General features: G+C 40.5%; 1 protein-coding gene across 1 annotated transcript; it reads right to left on the bottom strand.

Annotated features, from left to right (window-relative positions):
* mapk8b (mitogen-activated protein kinase 8b) lies at window positions 1–26,501 on the bottom strand. Its single transcript, XM_040135442.1, has 12 exons — window positions 26,231–26,501; window positions 19,108–19,288; window positions 17,355–17,484; window positions 16,791–16,849; window positions 15,071–15,209; window positions 12,952–13,117; window positions 10,712–10,783; window positions 6,982–7,164; window positions 5,443–5,567; window positions 3,361–3,424; window positions 2,466–2,543; window positions 1–212 (listed from the first exon to the last, which is right to left on the bottom strand). Exons 2-12 carry the CDS (start codon window positions 19,227–19,229, stop codon window positions 1–3), a joined length of 1,350 nt encoding a protein of 449 aa, XP_039991376.1. The 5' UTR covers window positions 19,230–19,288; window positions 26,231–26,501.
* Window positions 26,502–27,298: the final 797 nt, after the last annotated feature.

The raw sequence follows: 27,298 nt of genomic DNA, 5'->3' as shown, positions 1-27,298 counted from the left end.
TCATCTGCAGCAGCCCAGGGGGCCGGTGGCCGTGGCAGCAGCGTCGGTGGCGGCGGCGGCAACAGCGGTGGAGCCGGCCGTCTCCAGGCTGCTGTCGGTTTCCGTCAGGGTCGGGTCAGTGGACATAGAGGAGACATCATTGGCGGAGGCGGAGGAGGATGTGGAGGGGTGGTGCTGGTGGTGCTGGTGGTGGCTGTTGCTCACTGCTGCACCTGTGCTATGAGAAACAGGAGAAGGCCTGTGGTCAGCCATCGTATGTTATTGTGTGACTGTAGTTGAGCTAGGAAATCTGCGTAATTCTGGTGAGATGGGGCTCGTTTACACTGTATTCAATGATACTTTGGCCAAGTTTCACAGTCTAATCCAAGTTGTAATGTTACTTGTTTTGTAAGTTTTAGATATAACTAATACAACAAGGAAAGAAGAGAAAATGGCAAGGAGTGTTTTGTTTGCTGAACAGTTCCATGAGAAAAAGAGTAATATTAAATATTAGATATGTTGTAAGTAGCTTACAATGGTTTTATTGCATGGCCCCTTGTGCTGCTGTTTTTTTTCTGCCTGACAAACTGCCAGCTGGCTTGTGTTTCTGACCATAGTATCTACATATGAACTCCTATCAATGCAATAATATCATTAGCAGTGAGTAACTCATACCATCATTCTATCCCTTCTTCATCTACAGGAATGCAGGAGAAATTATATTAATTCTGGATGGGGGAAAAAAAATAATTTTTGTATTAATGTCGCTCCTCAATATCATATCAGATATTAAGTTTTTGCTAAAAATGGCAAGTTTTATTTAAAAGATGACACATTTGATCACAGCCTTCTACACTGTTTTTACACAACAAAAAAGTACTGAGAGGAAAATGAACACAGCCAGACGCTCTGAGGACTTGGGAAACACAAAGATCAGAGCCAGTTTTATTGTGCAATATAATGGATTGATTCCTGTCTAACGTTCAAAAAGAGCAGTACTACTGTCACGTTACATGGTGGATAAATGCATTGCAGCAAATTTATTATTCCTATTCTTCTTCATAATCCTGTGTTATTTGTGGATTTAGGCCAAACCCTAAGCAGGGGAATTAGAGAACATGCAACAAGTGTCTAACTAGACAAATCAGTGTGCTTGTTCAGTCACTCTCCTGCACACACACACTGTGATTCCATTAGAGGAATTGCTGAAATTAAGCATGTTCATACAAAGATGAGCTCAAGAGAAAATGTCTTTACCTCGACAGAAAAATTATAATCATGTGCAATGCAGAACTATAACTGCACAGTTGCAGGCCTTTGATATACACAGTCTCCACTTGCTGAGCACTTTATTAGGAACAGCTGTACAGCAGCTTATTCATGCAGTGGTCCACTCAGCCAATCATGTGGCAGCAGTGCATAACATAATCTCATGCAGATACAGTTCAGGAGCTGCATCAAACAATTAATGTGATCTCAGTGACTTTGACTGTGGCATGGTTGTTGGTGTCAGACTGGCTGGTTTGAGGATCTCCTAGAATGGGTTGAAACCATCCAGCGGGGCTGACAGAAAGGCTACTCAGATAACCGCATCTCAGAATGAGCAACACATCGAAGCTGGGAGTGATGAGCTACAACAGCAGCAGACCACATCTGGTTCCACTCCTGTCAGCCAAGAACAGAAATCTGAGGCTGCAGTGGGCACAGGCTCACCAAAACTGGACAGTTGAAGACTGGAAAAACGTAGCCTGGTCTGATGAATCTGGATTACTGCTGAGGCACACAGATGGTCGGGTGAGGTTTTGGCATCAACAGCATGAATCAATGGATCCAACCTGCCTTTTGTCAACAGCCCAGGCTGGTGGTGGTGGTGTAATGGTGTGGGGGATTCTTTCTTGGCTCACCTTGGGCCCTTTAATAACAATCAGTCGTGGTCTGAATGCCGCAGCCTATCTGAGTATTGTTGCTGACCATGTTCATCCCTTTGTGGCCACAGTTTACCATCTTCTAATGGCTACTTCCAGCATGATAATGCACCAGGTCACAAAGCAAAAGGCCACTGGTTTCATGAACATAACACAAGTTGAGTTTACTTCAGTGGCCTCCCCAGTCACCAGATCCGAATCCAGTAGAACACCTCTGGGATGTAGTGGAAGGAGATTGGCAGCAAGAACATGCAGCTCACAAATCTGATGATATGATCATCTGAGAAATGATGTGATGCCATTATGTCAACACGGAGCAGAATCTCAAAGGAAAGTTTCCAACATCTTGTGGAATCAACGCCACGAAGAACTGAGGCGGTTTTGAGAGCAAAGGGAGGCCCTGCCTGGTATTAGTATGGTGTTTCCTAACATTGTGCTCTGCGAGTCTATGTGCATAGATGTGTTGTGCAGCGCAATCTTGGTCAATTTTCCATCTCTGAGAGGTAAAAGCTAACTTAAACAAGCAGTCTCACACGCAAACACACAACAAACTCCACTAACCTATGGACGCTGACTGTCCCCTGATGACGCCATTCTTTGTCCTTTCTTCCCAATCCAACACTTCTTTATATATCAACTCTGAAAAAAAAACAAAGTACAATCATTTGGTTCAGTGTGGAGATGAGAAAAAACAGAGGTATGACTGCTTTGAAATCTTTAGCATTTTATCAGCCTCAATCTAAATCTTAAACTGTAAAAGGGAAGAGTATAATGGTACAAATCATATTGTGTGGTAATATAGGAATGCTTATGCTATATCTAATTTTTAAAACCTATCTCCTAAATAGATGTTTATCCCAAGAAAGCTGGGCTCGCAAACATAAAATCTTTAATATGGTGTTATTTGAATATTAAAGTTTATCCGTTTTACTCTTATCTGGCAAAATAAAATGCATGCCCATTTTTAAAGGATAATTAATTCTAAGGAAAGAGACATGGGATGATACATGTATGTCCTCCGCCAGTGTGTGTGTGTGTGTGGACTAAACTCTTCATTTTCACCAGTTTTTTTTAAGCCAAAATTGGGTCACTTTTGTCTTTTACCGACTTCGGATACTCAATCTGTTTTTATTCATCACAGCTGGATAGTTTCGTTATTTGAAAATAGCACAGAATGATACCTTATAGTGTAAAATTTTATTTCACACAAGAGCAAAGATTTGGATGCAGATAATCAGTTATATAATTTCCGTGTTTCAGGCAGTGACAACAGGAAACCAAGAAGAGATGTACATTAGTACACTTATGAATTCAGACAGACTATGCAGAGGAACATTCAGGTTTGAGAATGAAGATTAAATGTCCCACAGGCTGCAAAGCGCAAAGATAGACCAACCTTATGCGACAGCAAAAAGCTAAGCACTTACGGCAGCTTATCGGAGAGGATCTTTCCTACCTTTCCAATCCTCCACTGTGTGCTCTCTCTCATCCAGCTGCTTGTCTGTGATCACTGGCGGTGGCTGCGAGAAGACAGACAGACATATATTTTCTATATTTCTGTCCTCTTACCAGATGTTCATTCTGAGCATGAAGTCCACAAACATCACAGTGAGGTATATTTTCTTTGGCCTCAAAGAGAGCAAAGTAACAATCCTAAAATATTTCAAGAAAAAATATACCTTACATTCCAACAGAATATTACTTAACTTTTACTTGTGTGATCGAGCGAGTTTTTTTTTTAGGCCTGCAGCTAACAACTATTTTCATTATTGATTAAACTGCCCATTATTTTCTTGTTTTTCGATTTGTCTTTAAAACATCAGAAGATTGTTAGATAGATAGATAGATAAATAGCTTGTTAGAATTTCCCACAGCCTGAGGTAATGTCTTCTCCTATCTGATCAACAGTCCAAAACCCAAAAATTATTCAGTTTAATATCATGTATAAAAAAGAAAAGCATCACATTTGAAAAATTTGGAATCAGCAAATGTTTGGCATTTTGATTTGAAAATGATAAACGATTATTCGATTTTCTAAATAGCTGACTATTTATTTTCTGTCAATCAACTAATCGACCGTTCACCTTATCAATTTTACCCAACTAATACTGGCTATTAATTGGTATTATACTCATGTGATTTAAGTCATAGGACTATCTAACCACTCAACCACCCTACGTTCACACAAAATTATTTACATCTTACCCATTATCTGCTTCTCTTTTCAATCAGTGACTAGATATTGGTTTGTTGCTTTACTGTAGAGGACATGAATAATGATAGTGGCAATTTGTAACCTTTGAATTACAAAGACGGTTTATCAGTCTGTCCAACTACCATACCTCAACTTTTAAGTCCTCACTATGTCAGCCTGTAAAGTACAGCAGCTGAATACTGTGATGAGCAAGACTCAAGCTAGAGGGGAAACTTGGCTGCTGCAACTCCCAGCTCAACCTGAAAACCTACATGCTCAGCTAATGATGAAACGAGATAGAAAACCGCTGCACTAAACCTTCCTCACATTAAACCCATTTAAAACTGATTTTTTTCTGCTTTGGTGCACACAAAACCTTCTTACTAAACTTACTGAATTCAAATTTATAGCACTGACAGAGTTTGAATAAACTACAGCGAAGCCTGTTGTGAGATAGAGCAATCTGTCCTCCTCAGAGTCAAACTGAGATCTGATATATTTGTGCAGTGTCAGAGCAAACTCTGTATACAAATCTGCACTTTTCAAGGCTGAACTGTCACTTCCGAGGAATCCTTTCATGCCACAGAGGAGAGGGGAGGGAAGAAAGCAACAATTCACTTCATCTCCCAGTCCGCTTGATCACAGGCAAAATCAATTTGCTCTGGCTGAGTCATTGTGTTTCCACGAAGAGCCCAAGGGATTATCACCAAACATGAAGTCTCAACTTCAGAAACATTTTCAGACTTTCTGAGGACCATGGACTTCCCAGCACAAACACACAGTTTGCACGCAGAGAACATTTTCACAAAGAGGAGGCAACAGAGTTTTACACTTTGTAGTCCTCCGACCTAAAATGGAGTTTTTATTTCTTATGGGCTCTTCTCAAATTTCAACAGGCTCTTCTCAAATTTCAATTCAGAAGCACAACATCGCTTTACTTTCTACTTACGTGGTTAGAAATGATAAAAGCGCGACGAACAAAACTGGGTAAAGGTGGTGTTTTTGAGCTAATCAGAATTTGGCAACATTTGAGTCAAAATCAGACGACAGTTGAGTGATTGTTTGCTCATGTTGCAAGGCAACTGTCAATCAAATCTGATCAAACTAGGGCTGCCACTAACATTCTTTTCATTATCGATTAACCTATTATTTTTTCAATTCATTAATTAGTAGCTTGTCTATTAACTTGCCAGAAAAAGGTGAAAACTGCCCATCACATATTCTTCAAATGTCTTGGTTTTGTCCAACCAACACTCCAAAGCCCAAACGGTCATGATAATGCAGGTTAGTTCAGTTTTTGAGCATAAATTCAATGTATTAATAATTGAAAATACTAGTACTTACCGCCTCCACTTCAGTTGGGTCGTACCACACGTTGATATATGGGTGCTGGAGAGCCTCGTCCACTGAGATCCGTTTTGACGCATCGATTACCAGCATCTTGGATAGTAGGTCTCGGGCTTGGCTTGCTGAAATGAAAATGCGGAAGAAAATGACTTAAGAATGGTAAATATTTAGCTTTCAACTAAACAGATTTCCATTCTGCGATTTGCTCCAGTTGAGAGTGTCTGGCCTTGTTAATGTGAAGCATTCCCTGTTGAAACAGGATGTTGAGGTAGGGCACAATACAGGGAGGGACCACTCAGAAGAGTAAATGAATTGAGTATCAGAGGGAGGAAATGACAGTTTAATTTGACGGAATTGGGTAGGAATGACAACTGTTCAAAAATCTAACAGTTTCATTGGTTGGAACGTATGTGCACGAGCTGGTACGGGAATTTGACACAATCAGGTTTCCAGACAGAAATGGTTTATTTAAAATGGTGCACTGTGGAGTTTTCTTGTGAACAAAGTTATGTTTACATTCTGTATATCCCACTAAAACGCTTTCTGTGCATCATTTACGCCTAACATCTTGCATGCTTGTGTACAATAAAAATAAGACAGGGACCCACTCATAAAAACACTATTCTATAGCACTACTTGTGGTTAAAAACTTCACAGTGCCTTTAAGTCTTACCTTTTCACCTATAAAAGACTATCAAAGCTACAAAATATGCAGTTTAAGCAGACTACTTCAGGAGAATACACTGCTGTCACATATTCCTGCCTGCGTAAATTAACGAGGACAGAAAAGGATGAGGTACTTTTTTCTTGCGACATCTTGCAACAACAGTTCGGCAGGCGCTTGCTCTGAATGTTCCTGTCATCATCTCTCCATTTACACATGAAGACATGCTGGAGGTAAATTCCTCTTCAGAGTAAACAACTTGTTCCTGAACTGTCAGCTACCGTAATAAGTGCTTAATCTAAGACAGCCTCTGAAAATTTATCTGTCACTTGGGCTTTGCTGTCAGCAGATTCTATGTGTGTTTGTAGGGTTGCAAAGACATTTTACAACACAAACGGATGCAATATGGAGGATAAGTTCATGTTTTTGTTTTTTAAGTGCATGGATACGTGTTCACTGAGCCACCATGGAGCAATTATATTAATCCTCCATTTACAAAAATAGCCATTTAAAAAGTCACCCATGATAAATTCTTCATTAGCCAAAAAGAGCCAGCTTTAGTCTTTTGTACAAATTTTAAGCAGTAAAATTGAAGCATATTGTGGCATTAAACTCATGGCTCTAAAAACACTGATTGCCTCATTATTCCTGGAACCTTCTGGTAAGCAATAAAATAGCAGTTTAAATTTTCCAAAAATGGTTCCCCTTCAGGCTGGACAATCGCTGCACCTGCAATAGAGTAAGTGTGCACCAAAAAGGCTTTAACTCTTAGCAGGCAATAAATGTATAACCTCAAAACCAATTTTCTTGTGCTTCAGCAAGCCTTTACATGATTTACACAACAAGGGCATTAAGAGAAACGCTGCCTTTACCTTTCAGTTTGTTGTGTTCGGAGTCTGCAGGAAAGAGGACATCGGGGAAGAGCTTCTCGAAGCTGTAGCCAGCATACCGTGGCCGGTTCTCCACGTAAGTCCTCACAGACTGGTTGAGTTTCATCAGGAACTCCTGAGATGGTGTCCCCAGCTGCTCAATCACCTTATTCCACTGATCGATATCTTATGGTTCAAGTATTAAGAAAAGGCCTAGGCTGGGTTTGGACAAAAAGAGTGGCCGTTCCAGAGTTGGTCTGTGTCATTTTGAGGAATATTTCGAACTGATAAATAATAAAAGAGAGAGTTCGCTGGAGTTGCTATGTCTTGTACTATATTGTTCTTAGTTGTTCCTAAAACACTTGTGCAACTGTAAATGTGTTGAAAAAGAAAATTTCAGATCTTTTACTGGGCACGGGTCAAGATTAGGGAAACAGCAGATAGTAACCTCTGCTGTAAAGTGGTGCATTTAGATTTATTGGATGAATTGGGGTAAATTTCTCAAAACAAACGTCTGTGAAAGGCTGTCTGGAGAGTGATATGTTTACATGTATTTGAGTATTCAAACCTGTGGAATATCAGTCAGGATGGACTGTTTGGGACACATACACTACGAACATACGTGTTGCAAAAATTATTTCAAACATCTGTACGGTGCAATACTACATGTTAGGTGAGGCAGGTGATGCTCACCTTAAATAGTCCAGATGCTGGAAATATGTATGCAACTGTTTTTTTTTCTGGAGGACAATAACACACAAACACAGATGTAACATATACAGACCTACCTGGAGGACACACAGAGATTCTTGTTCACATCTTTGTTCATCCTTTAACAATGAATGAACAACAAGGAGAAGCCTAACCTGGTTGGAAAAACAACCAAGCCAGTCAGAACTTTGTTGGTGAGATTATCTTCCTATGCCAGAGCAAGAACAGACAAATTGCCACAACAAGGCAGCAACCATGGATTACCTCAAAGCAGCTATTCAGGTTGTTGTAAATTGACTTACAGAAATAACAACTCTTAAATCGGAAAATTTCTTTGATCAACCTGAAAAACATAAAGCTAACTGTTCCTAGCATCACTATCACAGTTTCTGAGTCAACTGAAAATGACTATTGTGGGAAAGATTACTGATTCGCTACTAATTTTTAGGGGAGAAAAACCCTCCATAACAGAAACAGCTGACATTAACAGAGTGTCAGACTGATTAATGAGGACAAACAAATGGCAGTTAAGTCTGACTGTTAGGCTAGGAGTAGCCTGATTAACTGCTTAAAGCTGAGTTGACCAGTTATGCTGAAAACTGAATTAGTGAATACAATACAATAATACTATTACCAAATGAATGTTGTCACTATTAAATGGCATGAAAATTTTCATGACAAAATGGTAGTCAAATATAGAGTTAGACTAGACTTATGTTTTCCAAATCACCGAGTCAATGTTAGCTAAAGTAAATCCTCAATGTAGCGCAAGCTAAAGTTTCAGCATTTCAAGCTAGCCTGTGTTCAATTAGCCTTGGTCATACAAAGTATTTTTCCTAGTCAGAGTTATTTTCATCATTGTCTCTCTAAAAACATCCTCTCTTCCTTTTTTAGGGGCTCTGAGCACAAAAAGGTTTCCCAAATATTGATATACACCAAAAGACCTCAGTCCTAACAGTTACACCACGCAGACAACATTAGCAAAAATAAAAAAACCCTTAATGCAGTGTGCCCTATGCTAATTAACTCATTAATGAGAACCACCAAGCAGCAAACTGTTCGAATAAACTTACGTTTCAGGAAAACATGCAAAGCAAAAATAACTAGGTCAGTATCACCAACAAAACGATAAAGAACTACTCACATTGGGGTCATTCATGCACAAAGAAGGAAAGACATTCTGACAAGTCATTGTAGGAAAACCACTGGTGTAACTAATTACTTTAATGATGGCTGCACTCCATGTAGGTTAACCAGTTTCAGGTCCTTAGTACTGAGCTTGGTTAGCTCACTGGTGTGGTTTACTGGGTCACCTGAATGGAATGGAGGCATCATTAGCATTATTAATCACACTTGTGCTTCACCTGCTGCAAGGAGTCAAAAATTTCTACCATGAAAAAAGATGTATTCTCCTCCACTCAGTTACTGAATGAATGCCGACACTGAGAATGATTACATCATCGCTCATTAACAGTAGCTCGGAAAGTTTGCTCTCTAATGATTATTTACAGGAGCAGCAGTGGTAGCAGCACAAGAATAATACCAATAGTTATATTTCATTTTAGCTGCAAATGACTCCTGGCCTCCCATTGTGTGCAAAGATATGAACAAGATGTCAGACAAAGGACGAGACAAGATTTTGGGGGTTTGGATGGAGGTTCAACTCAAGGATACGATCAGTGCCTGGAAACAACACACTACCCCGGACCATTTCAGCCATGATGCAGCCAACAGACCAGACATCAACTGAAAATGACTATTGTGGGAAAGATTACTGATTCACTACTAATTTTTAGGGGAGAAAAACCCTCCATAACAGAAACAGCTGACATTAACAGAGTGTCAGACTGATTAATGAGGACAAACAAATGGCAGTTAAGTCTGACTGTTAGGCTAGGAGTAGCCTGATTAACTGCTTAAAGCTGAGTTGACCAGTTATGCTGAAAACTGAATTAGTGAATACAATACAATAATACTATTACCAAATGAATGTTGTCACTATTAAATGGCATGAAAATTTTCATGACAAAATGGTAGTCAAATATAGAGTTAGACTAGACTTATGTTTTCCAAATCACCGAGTCAATGTTAGCTAAAGTAAATCCTCAATGTAGCGCAAGCTAAAGTTTCAGCATTTCAAGCTAGCCTGTGTTCAATTGGCCTTGGTCATACAAAGTATTTTTCCTAGTCAGAGTTATTTTCATCATTGTCTCTCTAAAAACATCCTCTCTTCCTTTTTTAGGGGCTCTGAGCACAAAAAGGTTTCCCAAATATTGATATACACCAAAAGACCTCAGTCCTAACAGTTACACCACGCAGACAACATTAGCAAAAATAAAAAAAACCTTAATGCAGTGTGCCCTATGCTAATTAACTAATTAATGAGAACCACCAAGCAGCAAACTGTTCGAATAAACTTACGTTTCAGGAAAACATGCAAAGCAAAAATAACTAGGTCAGTATCACCAACGAAACGATAAAGAACTACTCACATTGGGGTCATTCATGCACAAAGAGGGAAAGACATTCTGACAAGTCATTGTAGGAAAACCACTGGTGTAACTAATTACTTTAATGATGGCTGCACTCCATGTAGGTTAACCAGTTTCAGGTCCTTAGTACTGAGCTTGGTTAGCTCACTGGTGTGGTTTACTGGGTCACCTGAATGGAATGGAGGCATCATTAGCATTATTAATCACACTTGTGCTTCACCTGCTGCAAGGAGTCAAAAATTTCTACCATGAAAAAAGATGTATTCTCCTCCACTCAGTTACTGAATGAATGCCGACACTGAGAATGATTACATCATCGCTCATTAACAGTAGCTCGGAAAGTTTGCTCTCTAATGATTATTTACAGGAGCAGCAGTGGTAGCAGCACAAGAATAATACCAATAGTTATATTTCATTTTAGCTGCAAATGACTCCTGGCCTCCCATTGTGTGCAAAGATATGAACAAGATGTCAGACAAAGGACGAGACAAGATTTTGGGGGTTTGGATGGAGGTTCAACTCAAGGATACGATCAGTGCCTGGAAACAACACACTACCCCGGACCATTTCAGCCATGATGCAGCCAACAGACCAGACATCAACTGAAAAAATGAAATGACAACCACCGAATTAGCATGCAGGACTGAAAAAGAAAGTACGAAAAAAAAACAAACACAAATCAAAAGAACAATAGGGTAAAATAAAAACAAAAAGAAAACATGATGTACATGCCAGGTGATGTGTGTGATACGTGACAAAAAATGAACTGCATGCAGTTGAGCGCACTCTCAAACCTGGGTCAGCATCCCACAAGGCTAAGGAAAATTATTATTATCCTTTTTGACTAGCATTAACTGCATATACTGCATATTTCTGTAGGACAAGCACTATTACAATCCAAAGAGGAAATGTTTAATATTCCTTCTACTTCAGGTGCAATAAATCATTACTTTAAAGAAGTGAGAATCGAACTTTCGAGGTCACCCTCTGTATCCTCACTACAATACATGTCGTCGGAGTTAAACTGGAATATAAGGCCAGAAATTATTATTTTTGAGCTTTATTGTCAAACCCACGTGTGTGACATTGCAGACTGAGAGCTTCACAAATATTTGTCAATATTTGGCCTCTTTTTGTGTGACTGCTGCTATGGCCTCTACAAAGACATATGGAAAGCAGTTTGAGGATAGTAGAGGGTATTTTTTTGCAGTTCAGTTCTCCTGCTATGGAAGAGCAAACTATTAAATTCTATTCTGGGTTTTTCATGTGACTGCCATGGAGCTTGAGTCACCAGTGCTGCTGCTAAGGTGAGTGAAGAGGGAGCCGTGTGAGTTTGTGTATCTGTAAGAAGAGCAGTTGGGTGGATGCAAGTCGAGGTGTCAGGCAAATCCGAGAAATAGAATTTCTATAGTTGCTTACAGGATATGATCTCCGTGCGATCCACTTAATGAAAAATAATGGTTTGTGCTGTTTGTTTCACAAGTAATGCCAGACACTGCTGCAAGCAGCTCAAGGATACAATCCCTTCCTGGAAAAAGGATTTTGTGGCGAACCATTTCTGCCATAATGCAGCCCACAGCCCAAATATCCACTACATATGCGCAGCATAAAAGGAGGGAGAAGAGAATGAGCAAAAAAATGCAACAAGTCAGCAGGAAAATTTAGTGTCAATGTTTTTGGTCAAAGGGACTAAGGATGAGAGAACATTGGCATTAAAACGTTCTGTTGTTACGGAGCATATGATGCCTGTACTGAGGGGAATTTTTTTAATCTAAAAATTGAGATTTGCTTAAATGGCTATTATGCATCTCAACTTAATACGTCTAGCTATTTGCTAAGTTAATAGTCAGGTCTCTATTAAAAGAATAGTTAAATATTCTGGGAAATACATTTGATAGCTTCCTTGCCAAGAATTAGATGGCTGGATTGATATCACTCTTGCATCTGTACACTAGATGCAAAAGCTACAGCCAGGACATGGTTAACTTAGCTTGGCACAAAGACTGGAAACAGGGGGAAAACAGCTAGCCTGGCTCTGTCTGGCACATCTGTTACCTTTGGACTGAGCCAGGCTAGATGTTTCCCTCTGCTACTCGTTTATATGCTAAGATAAGCTAACTTTATCCTGGCTCTGGCTTCTAACAGACAGATATGAGAGTGATAGCGATCTTCCCATCTAACACTCGGTGAATAAGCATATTTCCCAAAATGCGGAACTTTTTCCATACGACCATCTTCCGTAAACTGCGATACGTTCCCAGCAGGAGCGCCAAGTGAAACTGCTGAAGCATGCAAGTTACTGTATCCATTTTTTTTTTTGGCTTGGTTTTTTGCCAGGCTGTACTGAGCTCAGGGCAGGCAACCTGTTAATAAAACATCAAACACATGCTAAAGCACTGCTAGGCACTGGAGTCCCCTAACAAAAAGTTTCCCACAAAGCAGTGATGCCCCACATGCCAGCTTCCCCTGTGTGTGACCTATGCAGGAACAGGGAGAGTGAGTGGGTGTGTGTGTGTGTGTGTGTGTGTGTGTGTGTGTGTGTGTGTGTGTGTGTGTGTGTGTGTGTGTGTGTGTGTGTGTGTGTGTGTGTGTGTGTGAGTGAGTGAGTGAGAGTGTGAGAGCGCGAGGGAGAGCGTGTGCGTGTGTGTGTGTGTGTGTGTGTCTGTGTGTGTGAGGTGCTGTTGAAACATCTCAAAAAGGGCCATGCAGCAGGCCAGGCAGCAGCTCCTCATTGGCCAGTCGCTGTCAAGAAGCCACTTCCTCCACTCACCATTTGCCTGGTAGCCCATGCCCAGGATGACTTCAGGGGCGCGGTAGTAGCGGGTGACCACGTAGGGCGTCATGAGGAGGCCAGTGGCGGCCGTCCTGGCCAGGCCAAAGTCCAGGATCTTGAGAGTACAGTCAGACTTCACTACGATGTTACTGGGCTTCAGGTCCTGGACAGAAAATACAACACTGAGAGTTAAAAACCTGATTTAGACTGAGATGGAACTTGACGAGATGTACTTTTATTTCTTTTTTTGCATACATTTCCTGTTATCAAACCTGGCTTGACTGAATGTATAGAAGCTAACAGGGCTTCCTACAGGTTGAAACTTTATTTTGTGGTGTGTGGTCATTGTTTATCTTGGTCCAAATTTTACTTTCATCTTATTTAGCTTTTCCCTGAGTGCTGCGTTATGTACTGCACTGCTTCATGTCAATCACCTCACAGCTATGGGAAGAAACTCAACCCTCGGCACTGGTAGTCTCCTTACAAGTGTCTTAACTTTGCTGTCGAATGACCAAAACAAAGAGCTTTTGAAATGGTTTGACTTGTAGAGAAAGTGTTTTCCCCTCTTCTGAAGCTGATTCTAACAAACAAATCTGACATTATCAACTGTCACCAACCGCATCCTGTCATAAACAAGGCTCATTGCCAATGGCTATAATATACAAATGGCTATCTGCCAGTTGATTTATCACAACAACTCATTTGCCAGCCATGACAGGGTTGACTAATTAGTATTCAGTGTAATTTACATAGCAACACTTGCTCTGGAGATTTATGCAATGACTGCTATGACAACTCCCACTGACACGGCCTAAAATGTCAAAGTGGCTGCTCACTAGCAAAAATTACAACACTCATCTCAGGAAAACTTCAGAGTATTGGAGGTACAACTCCTCCTCAGCATAATCAGTATCATCACTTCCTGATAATGAGACTATCAAACTAGAGTAGAGTCAGTTGTGCTTGACTGCCTTGATGGGCAGGAAAGACATTGGAGAGACAATGCCCACAAAAACAAGAGAGCATAATCTTCGGCGACGATGACTCATATTGTATCTGTTCACCGTATGAAAGATTTGCGTGCCAAGCCACGCCAAAGCGAGCGAGGCTTGTTAGCTCTGCCCGTGGCTCAATTAGTTCTGGCTGGCAGAGCAAGAGGAGCTCTGCTAATCTACTGCTGCTTCTTTCACTGAGGGTGATTGGATTGACAGAGTGCCGTCAGTGTGTGTGTGTGTGTGTGTGTATACAAGACGGATTCTTTGTATATTGCTGCTGGTGCTTCAGGGTGTGTGTGTGTGTATGTCATACCGTATCTGTTGTTTCAAGGTGAATATGAGCACCTGAGTGTGTAAATGTGTTTGTATATCTGTCGTTTTAGTCATTTTTTTTAAGGAAAAATATTAAATATTAGTGGTATCTAGCTTCTCCAATGTAGAATTTGAAGCTTTTCTTTGTCACACATGACAGTAAACTGAATATCTTACGATTCTGGACGGTTGGTTGAATAAAGGAAGACATACAAAGAAGTGACCTTGGTCTGTGGGAAATTATAATGGGCTTATTTCACTATTTTTTTAGCATTCTTTAGCCAAAACAATTAATAGGTTAATCGGAAAAAAAAATCTTTGCTTAATCCATAAAAATAAAAAAAAACAGAGTGTAAAAATGACAGGTTGTTGTTTTCCAAGGGGTTATGGGCCTGACTATTTCTTGGCTGGGAGCAGTGACTTCCTGGGACAAGAAGGAAGTCACTGCAGCCAAGCAAATAATTGTCCAATCTGCTCATCTAACTCATCTCTCATTAAGAAACTAAATAAGCCTATTTCCCAAAATGTTAAACTATTCCTTTAACTCCAAACCTTTACTTTTAAAAACTGTATCTGTTATAAATTGACAGTTTGTTGCTACTGAGTTGGCTTATACCAATAATAATTTTATCGACATATCATTAATGGAAGCCTCATTATTTGCTGATTCCTCTAAATTTCTGAAGCCAAAACATCCAACAAATCAAAAAATGTTAATTTACAGCTGTATATTGTGTGGCCTACTATCTGGAGCTAATCCATGCCGTTTTGAGGGTACACAGTATATAAGGTATATTAGTGAGACTCGCCCTGTGTATGATGCCTGCGGAGTGTAGGTGCTTGATTCCGCACAGCATCTGGTAGAGCAGGTAGGACAGCCTCTCGTGGTCCAGCTCCATCTGAATCACCTGGCAGAGGTTTGCATCCATCAGCTCCATCACTAGGTAGCTGCAGGGAAACCACAGAGGGTAAAACAAAGAGGCAGGCGGACATACATGCACAGAGAATCCCAAATACACAGAGGTTCCATTGGGTTGCTTATCACAGAGTATTTTACATTAGCTAATAATTGTTTCTCATGGGATTTGGCGTATTCTTTATGACCTATGTGACAGTGTAATACTACTAAAACACATTAAAAATGTAATATGTAATATGATCAAAGTGGTTGGCAGTCACCTGAAGTATTAGATGAGTTATTAGTCTCCAGATAGCCCTTAATCTACATGGCTGTGTCTATGACTAAATGTGTTGTTAAACATAAACTATTATAACTCCAAAAACTACATTTTGGACTACATTTATTTCCTCAACCACGCAGAATTTCATTTTCATGGCATTTAGAAAGTGACGATAAGGGTTCTCCTTTTCTAAAAAGTGATGACTTTGTTATCTGGGCAGCTGTTACAACATCGGTCCCTTCAATCCTAGAAAAAGTAACACTTTAGTGTCACAGTGTGCAGTTTACACTGTAAAAAGTAGGAAGATATTTGTGTATGCTCCATATTTTAAAACCATACAAGGACAATGGGTAAAATACACCATCATGTAATGTTTTTGTTCAAATTTGAGTGTAAGCACACATTCACACAAATGTATATGCTCAAATCCACATATATATTTTTTTTTTTATTCTTATAGTGCACTGTCGTGGATTTGTAATACAAGCATACATCCAAGTATACAAACGCACAGGCAAATGGAGTCTTCTCCTTCATCCTCTAACTGTGTGTTTGCCCTGCAACCCTCTGGCTAGGATTTGGTAAGTTTCCTTTTTAGCTCCACTCAAGCAGACACACACACACCTACACACACACTGGGCTTGTAGAGGATGGTATTAATCATGTTTGTTCCCATCACACTCTGCGAAACCCTCATTCCCCCCACATTTAGTTCTAGTATTCCCCTCTACGATTCTACAGCCAGTTTACATTCTCATGGACATCTTGTTGACTTCCAAGCACCCCAAGGACGCTGCTAAATATGCCCCGATGTTGCTCTTATTAAATGCAGAGTCCACACCAATGTAGAATTTATGACTACAACAAACATAGGACTTAGCTATTTTCTGTAAGTGCTATGCGAAGGCAACTGGACTTAGCATTTACAGAATGATAATAATATAGAGAGTTGGTCATTTGTATGTTGTAGGTGTGTGTGTTATGATACCCTACCTCAAGATCAAATATGATCATTTAATTGTGACTTTCATCAGTGTTTATAGATATGTCAAGATGAAAAACCTCTACCTCAAAATCGACTAAGTGAATCTAGTTTGTACAAAAAAAAAAAAAAAAAAATCACCCGTATCCTGTGATTACATGTGTTATGAATATATGCATTCCTTTAAGACATCTCCCTGCATTATGTATGTATTGTAGTAAGGCAGGATATCACACTAACCAGAAATTGAACTAAGCTGCACAGCCCCCTAAAAGTAAGAAAAGATCATCTAAGCCCCCAGCATGCCATATCCTGTATTGATTTTACAAACAGTGAGCAGATGTTATTTGGCTCAGTTATACTCACACATCTTGGAATTCTTCCAGTGTCTTCTGTGGCGTGAACACATTTAATAGGCCAATTATCTGCAGAAATTTAAAAAAAAAAAAAAAACTACAGTTATTACTGTTCCAGTCCGAAGGAGAGACAATCACCACCTCGGCATCCCTGAACCAGCAGGGTTAAATGTTCATCTGAAAGGCTCCGCCTGCAGCAGCCTGAGCATCGATAATGAATAACAACAGGACATTCTCTAATTCAAAACACTACACAACAAAACATGACACAGCAGAGAAGGATTGTGGTAATCCTTTCAATCCTTTTGAGATCAACTGTCAATCAAACATGGTGGGCAGCTTTTTGGATCACTAATGACTCTACAGCAGAGAGTTGCAAGATGGAAATGTACAGAGCTTCTGTGAAAATGACACAGATTTGACATTTTAAACTCAGAAAAAAACCTGTGCATTTAAAGCCAGATGTGACAGTTAAGGTGTCACAGCTGAAATTTTACAACCCCTAAAAGTAGAGTTGATATACAGTAACATTAAATATAAACATGCAAAAAGAACAGAAAACTCAAGCTCTTACGTTCTTGTGGTTGACACATTTCATGAGCACCAGTTCCCTGTAGGCCCGTTTTGCATGAGTTTGATTCTGAAAGGGCCGGCTCAGCTTCTTGATGGCAACGTTCCTCTCCAAGTTGTGGTCATACGCTGAACTGGGGTGGGGGGAGCAAGAATTCAGTCAACAGTAATGCATGTCAAATAAGACCGTAAGAGTATCAAAAAACCTCTCTGGCGACCACAGACATTCACACATTATTTGAGCGCTGAACATTTATCCATTTCCTCTCTTAAACCACCGGCTGGGGACTTTCTCTAACTTTGTCCTTCTGTTCTTTGGCGCTGGGCAGGTAGCGTACAGTCAGTTTTCAGAGTAGTTTTTCTCAAACTAGGACACAACTAGGGCACTAGGACACAAAAACACTGCAGGCCTTGAAAACCAAAACAATGAGCTGAAGGATGCTTGAAAGCGCAGTAGAGCTGAGGGGAACTGCAGTGTCAGGTGATAATTCTGTGTGGTTTCGTCACTACAAGTGACCCCTTTAATATTCAAGTAGTCATTTGATACGCTGTTAATATAAAATATTGATTATAAATCTTTAAGATGTGTGTGTGCGCTGACCCAATTCTGTGGGATGTTTTTGAGACTGTACTTCTTGGTATTGTTGTATCGGACTGCATTATATTGAAGGTTCTTGGTAATATTTTGTACACCTCATATACCTATATGGGGAGGGGTATATCTATCTATTTGTCTGTTCATCTCTCTGTCTGACATAGACCTGAGTGATCCTGAGATTAAGATTCAAATGTTTCAACACCCACCTTTCCCCTAATCCTCTCACATCTCCAGAAATCCACAGGGAACACAGTACCATGCTGCACTGTCAACAAACACTACATTATGCATTGATTTCTGTGTTGTATGCTCATCTAACATCTGATAGCATCAACTTTCAGAGTCAACGACTGGCAAAGTCTGAGCACTGCATCAGTAGATTCCGTCATCTTTCATGCGGAAACTTTAATAAAAGGGAGCCAAAGGTTAATCTCATTCAAAGAAGGTCTGAATTTTAATATAAGATGTGAAAAGTATAGTAAACTGATTAAAGATGAAAAACTATGAGTGATATTTGTGATATTAAAACATTTTGCTGTTTGATGTTTTATCAAAATATATCAAAGTTTTTTAATAAGTTTTATGTGACAAACATATTAGTATCTATGTTTTCTAATCTTATGGCACTGTCTCAAAATCTATTGTAAATTAATAACAAAAAAAACCCCAACAAAATAGTCTGACAAAAGGATCCTAACTAGAGGTCTACTTACTAGAATTTTCCAGAGCTTTCAACCACATCTAATGGTGGTCAGCAGCAGATAGAGCGGATAGCTGTCATCACGTGACCTAAGTAGGTGACCTTAGCTATCTCCATGACAACTGAGCAAACTCCTTTTGCTAATGAAAACCCTGAAACTCAGTTGAAAGCACCAGAAAAAGACCTTGAGTTAAGATTATTTTGCCCTACTACTATTTCCAAGGTTAAGAATGTTACACACTCAAGCAGAATGGCACTCAGTAGAGCGCTGACCTCCACCAAGGCCAATGTCAAAACAGCATAAACCAGACTTCAGAGAAAAAATTCATTGTGATTAAATCCGAATCTGCCCCATCATTTAATGGGTTCTTCCCTGGCCCATGCCCCATCCCTCCACCAAGTTTGGTGCAAATCAGTTCAATTCTTTTTGAGTTCTTCTTTTTATTTCTTTTGACTCACCAGACAATTCCCTGTGCTCCGGATCCAATGGGTCTGAGGTTCTGGTAGCGCTTTAATACCATAAAAGTTGAATCGCCCACATCTATACTGTAGTACTCCTTTTCACGCTTGTTCCGGTTCATGGTGAAGCCTTGGACAAAAACTGTGACTGGGCATCCAAGTGGAGCTCTCCTCTCAAGACCTGCTGAGCGTGAAGAGAAAGAGAAGTTTTGTCCTTTTTTTCGCCCGTTTTCAACCTTTGGTTTAACACTTTCAATCCAGCAGCCAAAACAACCACACTGAATTAAGATATAGGGGTTTCAAAATCTACTTCATATGCCTTTTTTTAAACACAGCTCCCATTTGCAAAACATTTTGTCTGTTTTTTCAAAAGATTTATGAGAACCACTCTTCTTGTCAGTGCAGAATATTTTTCATTATTTTGTTACCAAGCACTATGTAGAAAGGTTGACTTTTTTCTGCTTGACCATAATAGATTTTAAAAATATAAATATCTTAAATTCTGGCTGTGTCAAACCTCACACTGTCCATCAAGTGATATTATGACTAAATATTTGTGCCAAACAAATATTTAACATGGTGGGTGAACAGGCCCTGTCTACGTGGTACCAGCATCAAAGCAAGTGCTTGGGACCAAAGCCAGTGAAGCTCTGGCAAACTGCTGTTGTACTGCTCAGATAGTAGATCTGTCCATTACAATGTCCCAAACTAAAGGCTGTCCGGCACAGCTTATTACCTCCTCGCCACAATCAGTCGACTGAAATCAAACACTCCTAAGGTTGGTATTATCTGGGTGCCTCATGTAAGTCAATTTTCAATCTGCATTTCCTAAAATGCAAACAAATTTTATTTATTTATTTAAAAGAACTGTCAATTTGTCGGCGCATGCTAGAGCAGAGTTTTAATCTCATCTCAATGCCTTTCGCCCAATAACAGCTTTATTCACCACCAAAAGAATTCATTAATCAGAAACTCAAACCAGCCATGCTTACAAAACATTGAGGTTCATCAATTATAATCACTACTAAGTCTCTGAGAGACAGAGGACTTTATGCACAGCCCCTGTGGGAGCTATAAAACCCAAAGGTCAGAGAAATGCAACGATGTTCCAGGCAGAGAGAGACTAAGAGAAAGTAGGAAGCTGGGTTTGATGCCGGGTATAAAGACGACAAAATCATTAGTGGAATTTGGAACATTGTGGTGAGAAGGTCGGCTTTGTGATGATAGCTGAACGATCCACGGACCATGACCTGACCTCTGGATGTCTCTGACTACTGCCAGCCCACCCCCAACCTTTCACTATCAGTTAGTCTTACCTTCTCTTCTCTTCACTCTGCCCTCCACTACACTCATCAGTCTATTCTTGGTTCCCGTCAGACCTTTGCTCTTTTCTTCTATTTTGCTTTCTCTTTACCTCGCAGGGCTGCAGTCACGACCACCTGAGTCAAGTCCTATTCAATTCGGAGACTAGGTCCAGCTGGGTTTGAACTAGAAGAGAGCAGAGCTCAAATCCTATTCAAAGATCACTAAACACATCAATTGTTTGCTCTGTTATAAGATAGATTTGTGTGTGTGTGTGTGTGTGTGTGTGTGTGGGGGGGGGTTTAGCTACAATGCAAAAAAGTCAAATCAAATTCCCGAATTGGCTGAAATGCTGCAGCCGTGCCAGCTCGCCTGTCTTCCCTGTGCCACATCCTCTCGCCTCATCCTCCCTGCTTCTCCTCATCTTTTTTGCATCCCTCTCTCCTGCCTTCTTCCCTTTGACTCGGATCATAACGTCATCCTCTCTTTCCTTCTGGACAACCTTGTCAACAGTCTGCAGCTGAGCCAGGCGGTGCAGAGGTAAACGGATGGATAAAAGGTTCACATAAGAGTCTGAACTCAGTTATTTTACCTGACGGCAAGAGACGTATTGCCAAATGTTTGGCAAAAAGACGTACATGCTCTCCACAGCCGCACGCTTGCGTGTGCAGAAACAGAAGTAAGCACATTTATGAAGCTTCTAGCTTACTAAACAAATTCAGACAAACAAATTCATTCAGATTTGTCTTGTGATGGTGACAGCCATTGTCAGGTGGCTCTAAGTGATTATGTTAGCCTGTTTCCCTGTCGATATGTCTTCTCTTACCTTAACCTGCACCCCACCGTATCCCTAACCCCAACCAATCATCTTCTGAGATGCTTCACCTGACCCCTACCTAACCCTAACCCTCACCCGTTTTCTTTGCTACACCTAACCATATTCTAACTGAGGCCTAACTCCAACCACGGAGGGAAGCTCTAATGCAAAGGAAACATGATCTGAAGGGGGGACAGACTTTGTCAGGCACGAGACCAGTTTGTGCAGGCTGGGTGTGACTTTCACTAAATTTGAACCTGGTGCACGTGCACGCGCACACACACACGCACACACACACACACACACACACACACACACACACACACACACACACACACACACACACACACACACACACACACACCCAAACATATTGCTGCTTATGCAGACATGAACTGACAGCTTTGTGCGGCACATAGACAAAATACCACGTATACAGTAAATAATATGGTCTAGGAGAGGCATTCTTTGCAATCGCACTATTTGATTCAATTGCAATTTTTGGTATCCCAATTCAATTCAAGATCAATTCTCGATTCAATAAAAAGAAAGAGGGGCACTGTTTTTTGGCTCTTACTCCAGTGCACTGTGTGCCAAACCACTGAGTCCTGTCCTTTGCCCACTGAGCTGCAAATGAAAGTGTACTTCATGAGGGTCATTTTCTGACTAACAGGAAAAAGCAGAGAAAGGTGTGTGAAAGGAAGCAAACTTTTTGATCTGGGTTATTTTTAAAGTTATGTATTTAGCTTAACTGTATTATCATGGAAGTATATTATAGTTTTCTGTCTGTATGAAAATAATGAAGTGAAAGTGTCCAGCATCACTGGTGAAATTTAACCGTAGTTGGTATGTGTGTTCTGTAGTAAAGAGGTGAAAGAGGGAGAGAAAAAAAAAGCGGAGTGCTCTGCTGTATTGTTATTAACATTATGTCTCCAGCAGTACGGGGGAAAGCCATTTTTATCAAAATTGCTGTACCGAGGCAGGGCTTTTGAAATGAAACAGACTATGGACCAAGTTCATTTCTTCGCCCCACCACAGTGGGTTGTAGATTTTCAAAGTGCCGCAGTGTGTGTTGGTCAGCCGGTCATGTTTGTTAGTGCTGGAGTTTGGTGCTCCGCTCCACTAACATCAGTCTGTAGGTGATAAGGTAAAAACTATCTACAAAATACTTTAAGTCATTAAATCCAATATGCGTCCAAACGCTTGTCTTTTTTGAAGATCTACTACTAGATTATTCTAGTGAGCGTTGGTGTAGACCATCCACATACTGCACCATGCCATCGTGGTTGACTTCTGCTTTTGTCGTTCTGTCAGCATAGCCTTATTAACTACTGTGACTACAAAATCAATTTTTGGCATTTGTGACCCGACTCAGAATTGTAGACGGTAAGAATCACAATTCTTATGTGAACTGATTTTTTCACCCACCCCTAATACAGACGGGTTAACATGGCTGACTGCAAACGGAAATGTTTCTGTAGTGTCTTTGCTACAACTCACAAGCTGTAAAAAGACTAACTTGAAGTCTAAAGCAAAGCCTTGTCCTGTGATTACTTAAATGTAGCAAAGAATCAAGAATTTGTTTGTAAGATTATGACTGCTATAATAACCTTGATACATAATGTTTATTTTATGCTGTCACATCCAATTTAAATAAGGACCCACACCTTACAGAAAATAACTTTTTTTTATATATAATCTTTAGGCTGATCCACCAAACACCAAAAATCTCAGCTTCATTCGCCAGTGGTATATGGCTGCAAAAGAGATCAGAAATAACATCTGAGCACTGCTAACATGCTTTTCAGAAAGTTTCATTTGGTAAATCAAATATAGGCCACATTGGATGAGAGAGAGCGTGCAGTCATGCTGTACCAAGGCCATGCAGGTCTATCTACAACCTGCAGAATATGTCCAAGCTGATGTTAGGCTCCAGCCTATGGTGTGACATGATATTCTCTCCCATGCGAAGACAGAGCCGTATATATCAGGGTTACTGTGAGGCTGCATGTGAAAACGGGGCTGAGCGGTACGACGGAGTGTGTCGGGCTGTCAATCGGAATCCAGCTGGTAGGACGCAGACAATCGCGTTGCCCTCCATCGCACTAGGTTATAAAGCCAGGACCGCGCACAAATGAATGACAGGACGTGTGTGAACGCTGTTGGCTCTGCAATTAAGTGCGTTCTGTAATTTTATTCATTGACTACAGCAAAATTTCATCTATCGGATGATCACATGACACCATCCGTGGTCAAAGGTCATTCAGATTTATTGGTAATCCTTCAGAGATGCTGCAGCTCTTACATATACAGTACATATTGAGGTTGCAGCTGCATCACAGAAAGAAAAAGATATAACTATATTAAAAAATGTCAATTGTGGCCTTTTTTTTTTTTTTTTTAAACAAGTGAAGACAAATTAACTTTGGCAGTCCTGTCCAGCTACACTAACCCCCCCCCCCCCCCCACTGCTGTCCATCACACAGTCTCTGGTGGGAGCTGATCTATCTCTCCCTGACTATTACAGGTCTGCTCCTCTTTCACTCAGAGTGCAGTCACTCTACCAAACAGATTCTTGCAAATATCAAACAGATTTGTATTATCTGGGCAGCCGTGATTGAGTCCACTAGCCATTTAGGACAGCTGGATTTTATCAGTGAACCACTCGCATTCAGCCAAAGTAATGGCTGCTGATAAGAGCCCAAGAGGGCACATTCTATGCCAAACGTTGGCACCAAAGGCCCTAAACCACAACTCTCTCCTGATTGTCTGGAGGGACAAACTAGGGGTATTTCTGAACAAACTGCCTTTCATATCAGCTAATGTGCTAAATCACAACAATTAAGAACTATATTTGGCTACCTTAAATTCAGTAATACAATCATACAATTGCGTCCGGGAGCATGATATCATTTTGGTATCAAAAGCCAGATAGTTAGATGTGACAGACGAGCACTCCATCTGAGGAAACTTTTCCGTGTCGGACCAAAGCGAAAGCTCAACAATCACAATGTCCTTGAATATAATAGGCCGTTGAGGATAAAAGAGCGATCAAGGCGTCAACAGAGCGGCGATATTTAGGCTAACACCTCATTTGGCCATGCAGTGAATGAGACCTCAAGCCAGGTTACTTTATGCAGATTTATACTGACATGTATGGAAGTTTTTCTTTATTTTTGTACAATTTATTAAAGATATATATGCGCTATATAGATAGATAGATAGACAGATAGATAGATATATAGATCCACAAGGATAGAGCAAATGCAACAAATGAACAAATGAAGCACCACATTTTTCAGGAGAGAATCTGAACATGATCCAACGGTGTGGAAAGACATGAGAGAGTGATGAATCTTTCTCAGGGAAACTGCCGTTGCTCTCACCAATGTGTGTATGAAATGTGGCATGCTGTTTCGTTTGTGTCAGTGCTGATCTTGATGCCAGGTTAGAGCGTTTCAACCAACACATGCCGCAGTGGAGCCCGTTTTTTTTTAATCAAGTAATAACGCCACCTACTACGGCAAATCACGTTTTACACCTGTGGGGGTAGACGGTGACCTGTTAATCGAGTTTGGATACAAAGAGTCACACAGTCCATTCAGTTTTAGCACAAAGGGACTGAGAAATCAACAGACACTGACACACAGTGTTTCAGTCATTAAGGAAGACGAAAATGATCCAATATTTAAAATCAATAGGCCCAAAAATGTGTCAGTATTAAGCAATCAGATGTTCAGATATGAATGTGGGTTCATCATGTGTTAGCCGGGACTCATAATCCCCTCTCCGCAGGCCACCTTTCCCGTTTGGTGCAGGAATCAGATTTCTTGATGCTTTTGGCTGACCACTGCTGTTCTCTTGGCAGGTTGTTCAGTAAACCTCGCTAGCAACGTGCAGTGCAGTCTGGAAGCTGCATCACACAAATATGCCTACAGGAACACGTTAGATAGATAGTATAACCAAAGATGCATGCACTAGACACACACAGGCGTAAACTTGTGACAATCTCAGCCTAGTCCACCTTTGGCCGGACAATTCTGACAAACCAGACCACGTTATTAATATCACTGATAATTTGATGGACTACAAAACTTCACACTGGATCACCCGGCCTGATAAAATCGCTTACAATGTAAAAAGGTGGAGACTGTTATCTGTTTTATGACAGCAACAAAGATTAACCAAACTACAACATTATGCAACACAAGGATATTCACACTCATCCTGCAATTTGAAAGTCAGGGAGACATTTAACACCCGTACAAAATCACACAAAAACCACACAAACGGAAAGACTGCAGCTTTGTGTCCAGCCAGATATTGATATCCTATCTATGCCTTGTTTGTTATTGACTCAACAGATATGCTGCTGCAGTATAATAACCAGTGTAAACCCACCTATGTTCAGTTTCCAGTGCAGGAATTGAGTTTACTCGCCTTCCAAGCTAACAGGAATATGTAGCGAGACGATTTCCCAACAGTAAATATCCGCAAACAGATGCTAGCTAAAAAAAAAAAAAAAAAAAAAAAAAAAAACACGGTGTATTCAAGGGGTTTCTGTTGACATGCAGGATGTTATTGTCTTTAAGTTACCACAGACTGGGGAGGGGGTCACAGCGTTTTAGTTGAAACCTTTCACTAGTTGTTTGACTGGCAGCACCACCCGGTTCACAGTTTACAGTGTAAGCAGCGCTAATGTGTGTAGCGCTGATGATATTACAGGTTATAGTAGTGTGCTTCCCAGTGTAGCCCCTCAGTCTGGTTGCCTTTTACCAGTTAGGCCAGACCTGTCCTGCCTGCTGCGGTGCTCACCATATATGTTAGAGTAACACCTATTCACAGTAGCGCGTGTGTGTGTCTGTGTGTGTGTGTGTGTGTGTGTGTGTGTGTGTGTGTGTGTGTGTCCAAAATTTGGCTGTTCCCATCCCCCAACGGTTGACAATAACAGGTCAAACATGTCTCATAGGGAGAAAAGAAAAAAAATCCATATGTCGAGCTCACCCCTCTCCGGTTAGTTCCAACAGTCTCGACCCGCAGTCGCCGTTCGCTGCCTGCTGGAGACACAACCCGGCCGTTTTTCCTTGTTTTTCTTGTTTGGAGAAAAACAGCACTTTAATCCCTTTTCCTCCTCCGGATGTAGTCCCGTTTCCCTCACGCTAGCAGGCCGGGATCACCGCAAAATACATGTGTAGCTCCTACGTAACCTAATCTTTGTGCTTCCGTGGTAAGAGCAGTTTCTGCCATTTCATACCGACGTCGTCGGAAGCTTGCGATGTTTCCTCGGCTGCACAATGAGCAGCGGGGGGACGTTCAAGACCGCCTGCGCGTTCCCGGCAGCCGCTCCGGGAAAGCGGAAGCGACGGTTTCGCAACGTTTTGAAGTGACACTGCAGACAACAGCGAAACACTAATATTTTACACATATTCATAGTAGTGTTTTCAAGAATGTTTTCAAATTCGTAATATCCGTACATAACGTATACATAAACACGTATACAAACGATATAGAAACGATTTTGCCACTGAGATAGCATTTAAGATAGTACGTAAAGGTTTATATTTTTCCATTTGTTGTTAACAGTTAGCTAACAAATAAAATTGGGCACTCAAAATTTCATATGCGTTAATTCGAATAAGTTATAGGTTGGCTAATATAGCATATAACTTTTATATAAAATAAAATTTTAATATGTATATAAAAACTGGAATGCAGTAAGTTGAAACAGTTTCAGAAAGACCAAATAAATACTTGAACTTTTTTGAAAAAATAATTCTCTCTGTTGTGGCTTTCTGGTGACCGCAATACCCTTAATGCTTACAATACTTATTAACACTGTGATTATAAGCATTGAAATATCAGGCTACTCTATTTTTCACGGTGGTGGAAAGTAACTAAATTTATTCAAGTACTTTAATTGTACAGTAGTTGCAATTTACTTGGGTATTTTCTTTGTATACTACTTTATATTTCTACTCCACTACATTTACTTGACTTTTTAGAGTTGGCGTGTTTAACCATTATCATAAGTGTCAAATTTGACCCTTAAGAGAGCTCATGTTGGTGGCGGGA

Source organism: Xiphias gladius, chromosome 9, assembly GCF_016859285.1.
Source record: "Xiphias gladius isolate SHS-SW01 ecotype Sanya breed wild chromosome 9, ASM1685928v1, whole genome shotgun sequence".
NCBI classification, from domain to species: domain Eukaryota; kingdom Metazoa; phylum Chordata; class Actinopteri; order Istiophoriformes; family Xiphiidae; genus Xiphias; species Xiphias gladius.
The sequence above is the reverse complement of the archived record's forward strand: the minus strand, read 5'-3'. Positions and strand labels throughout refer to the sequence as shown.

Coding starts and splice junctions, on each gene's coding strand:
- mapk8b (XM_040135442.1), bottom strand. CDS start 19,229: ATGAACCGGAACAAGCGTGAAAAGGAGTACTACAGTATAGATGTGGGC. Junction 13,118..15,070: donor CCGCAGGCATCATACACAGG/GCGAGTCTCACT, acceptor TTTTCTGTCCAG/GACCTGAAGCCCAGTAACAT. Junction 7,165..10,711: donor GTTGTTTCCAGGCACTGATC/GTATCCTTGAGT, acceptor TTGAACCATAAG/ATATCGATCAGTGGAATAAG.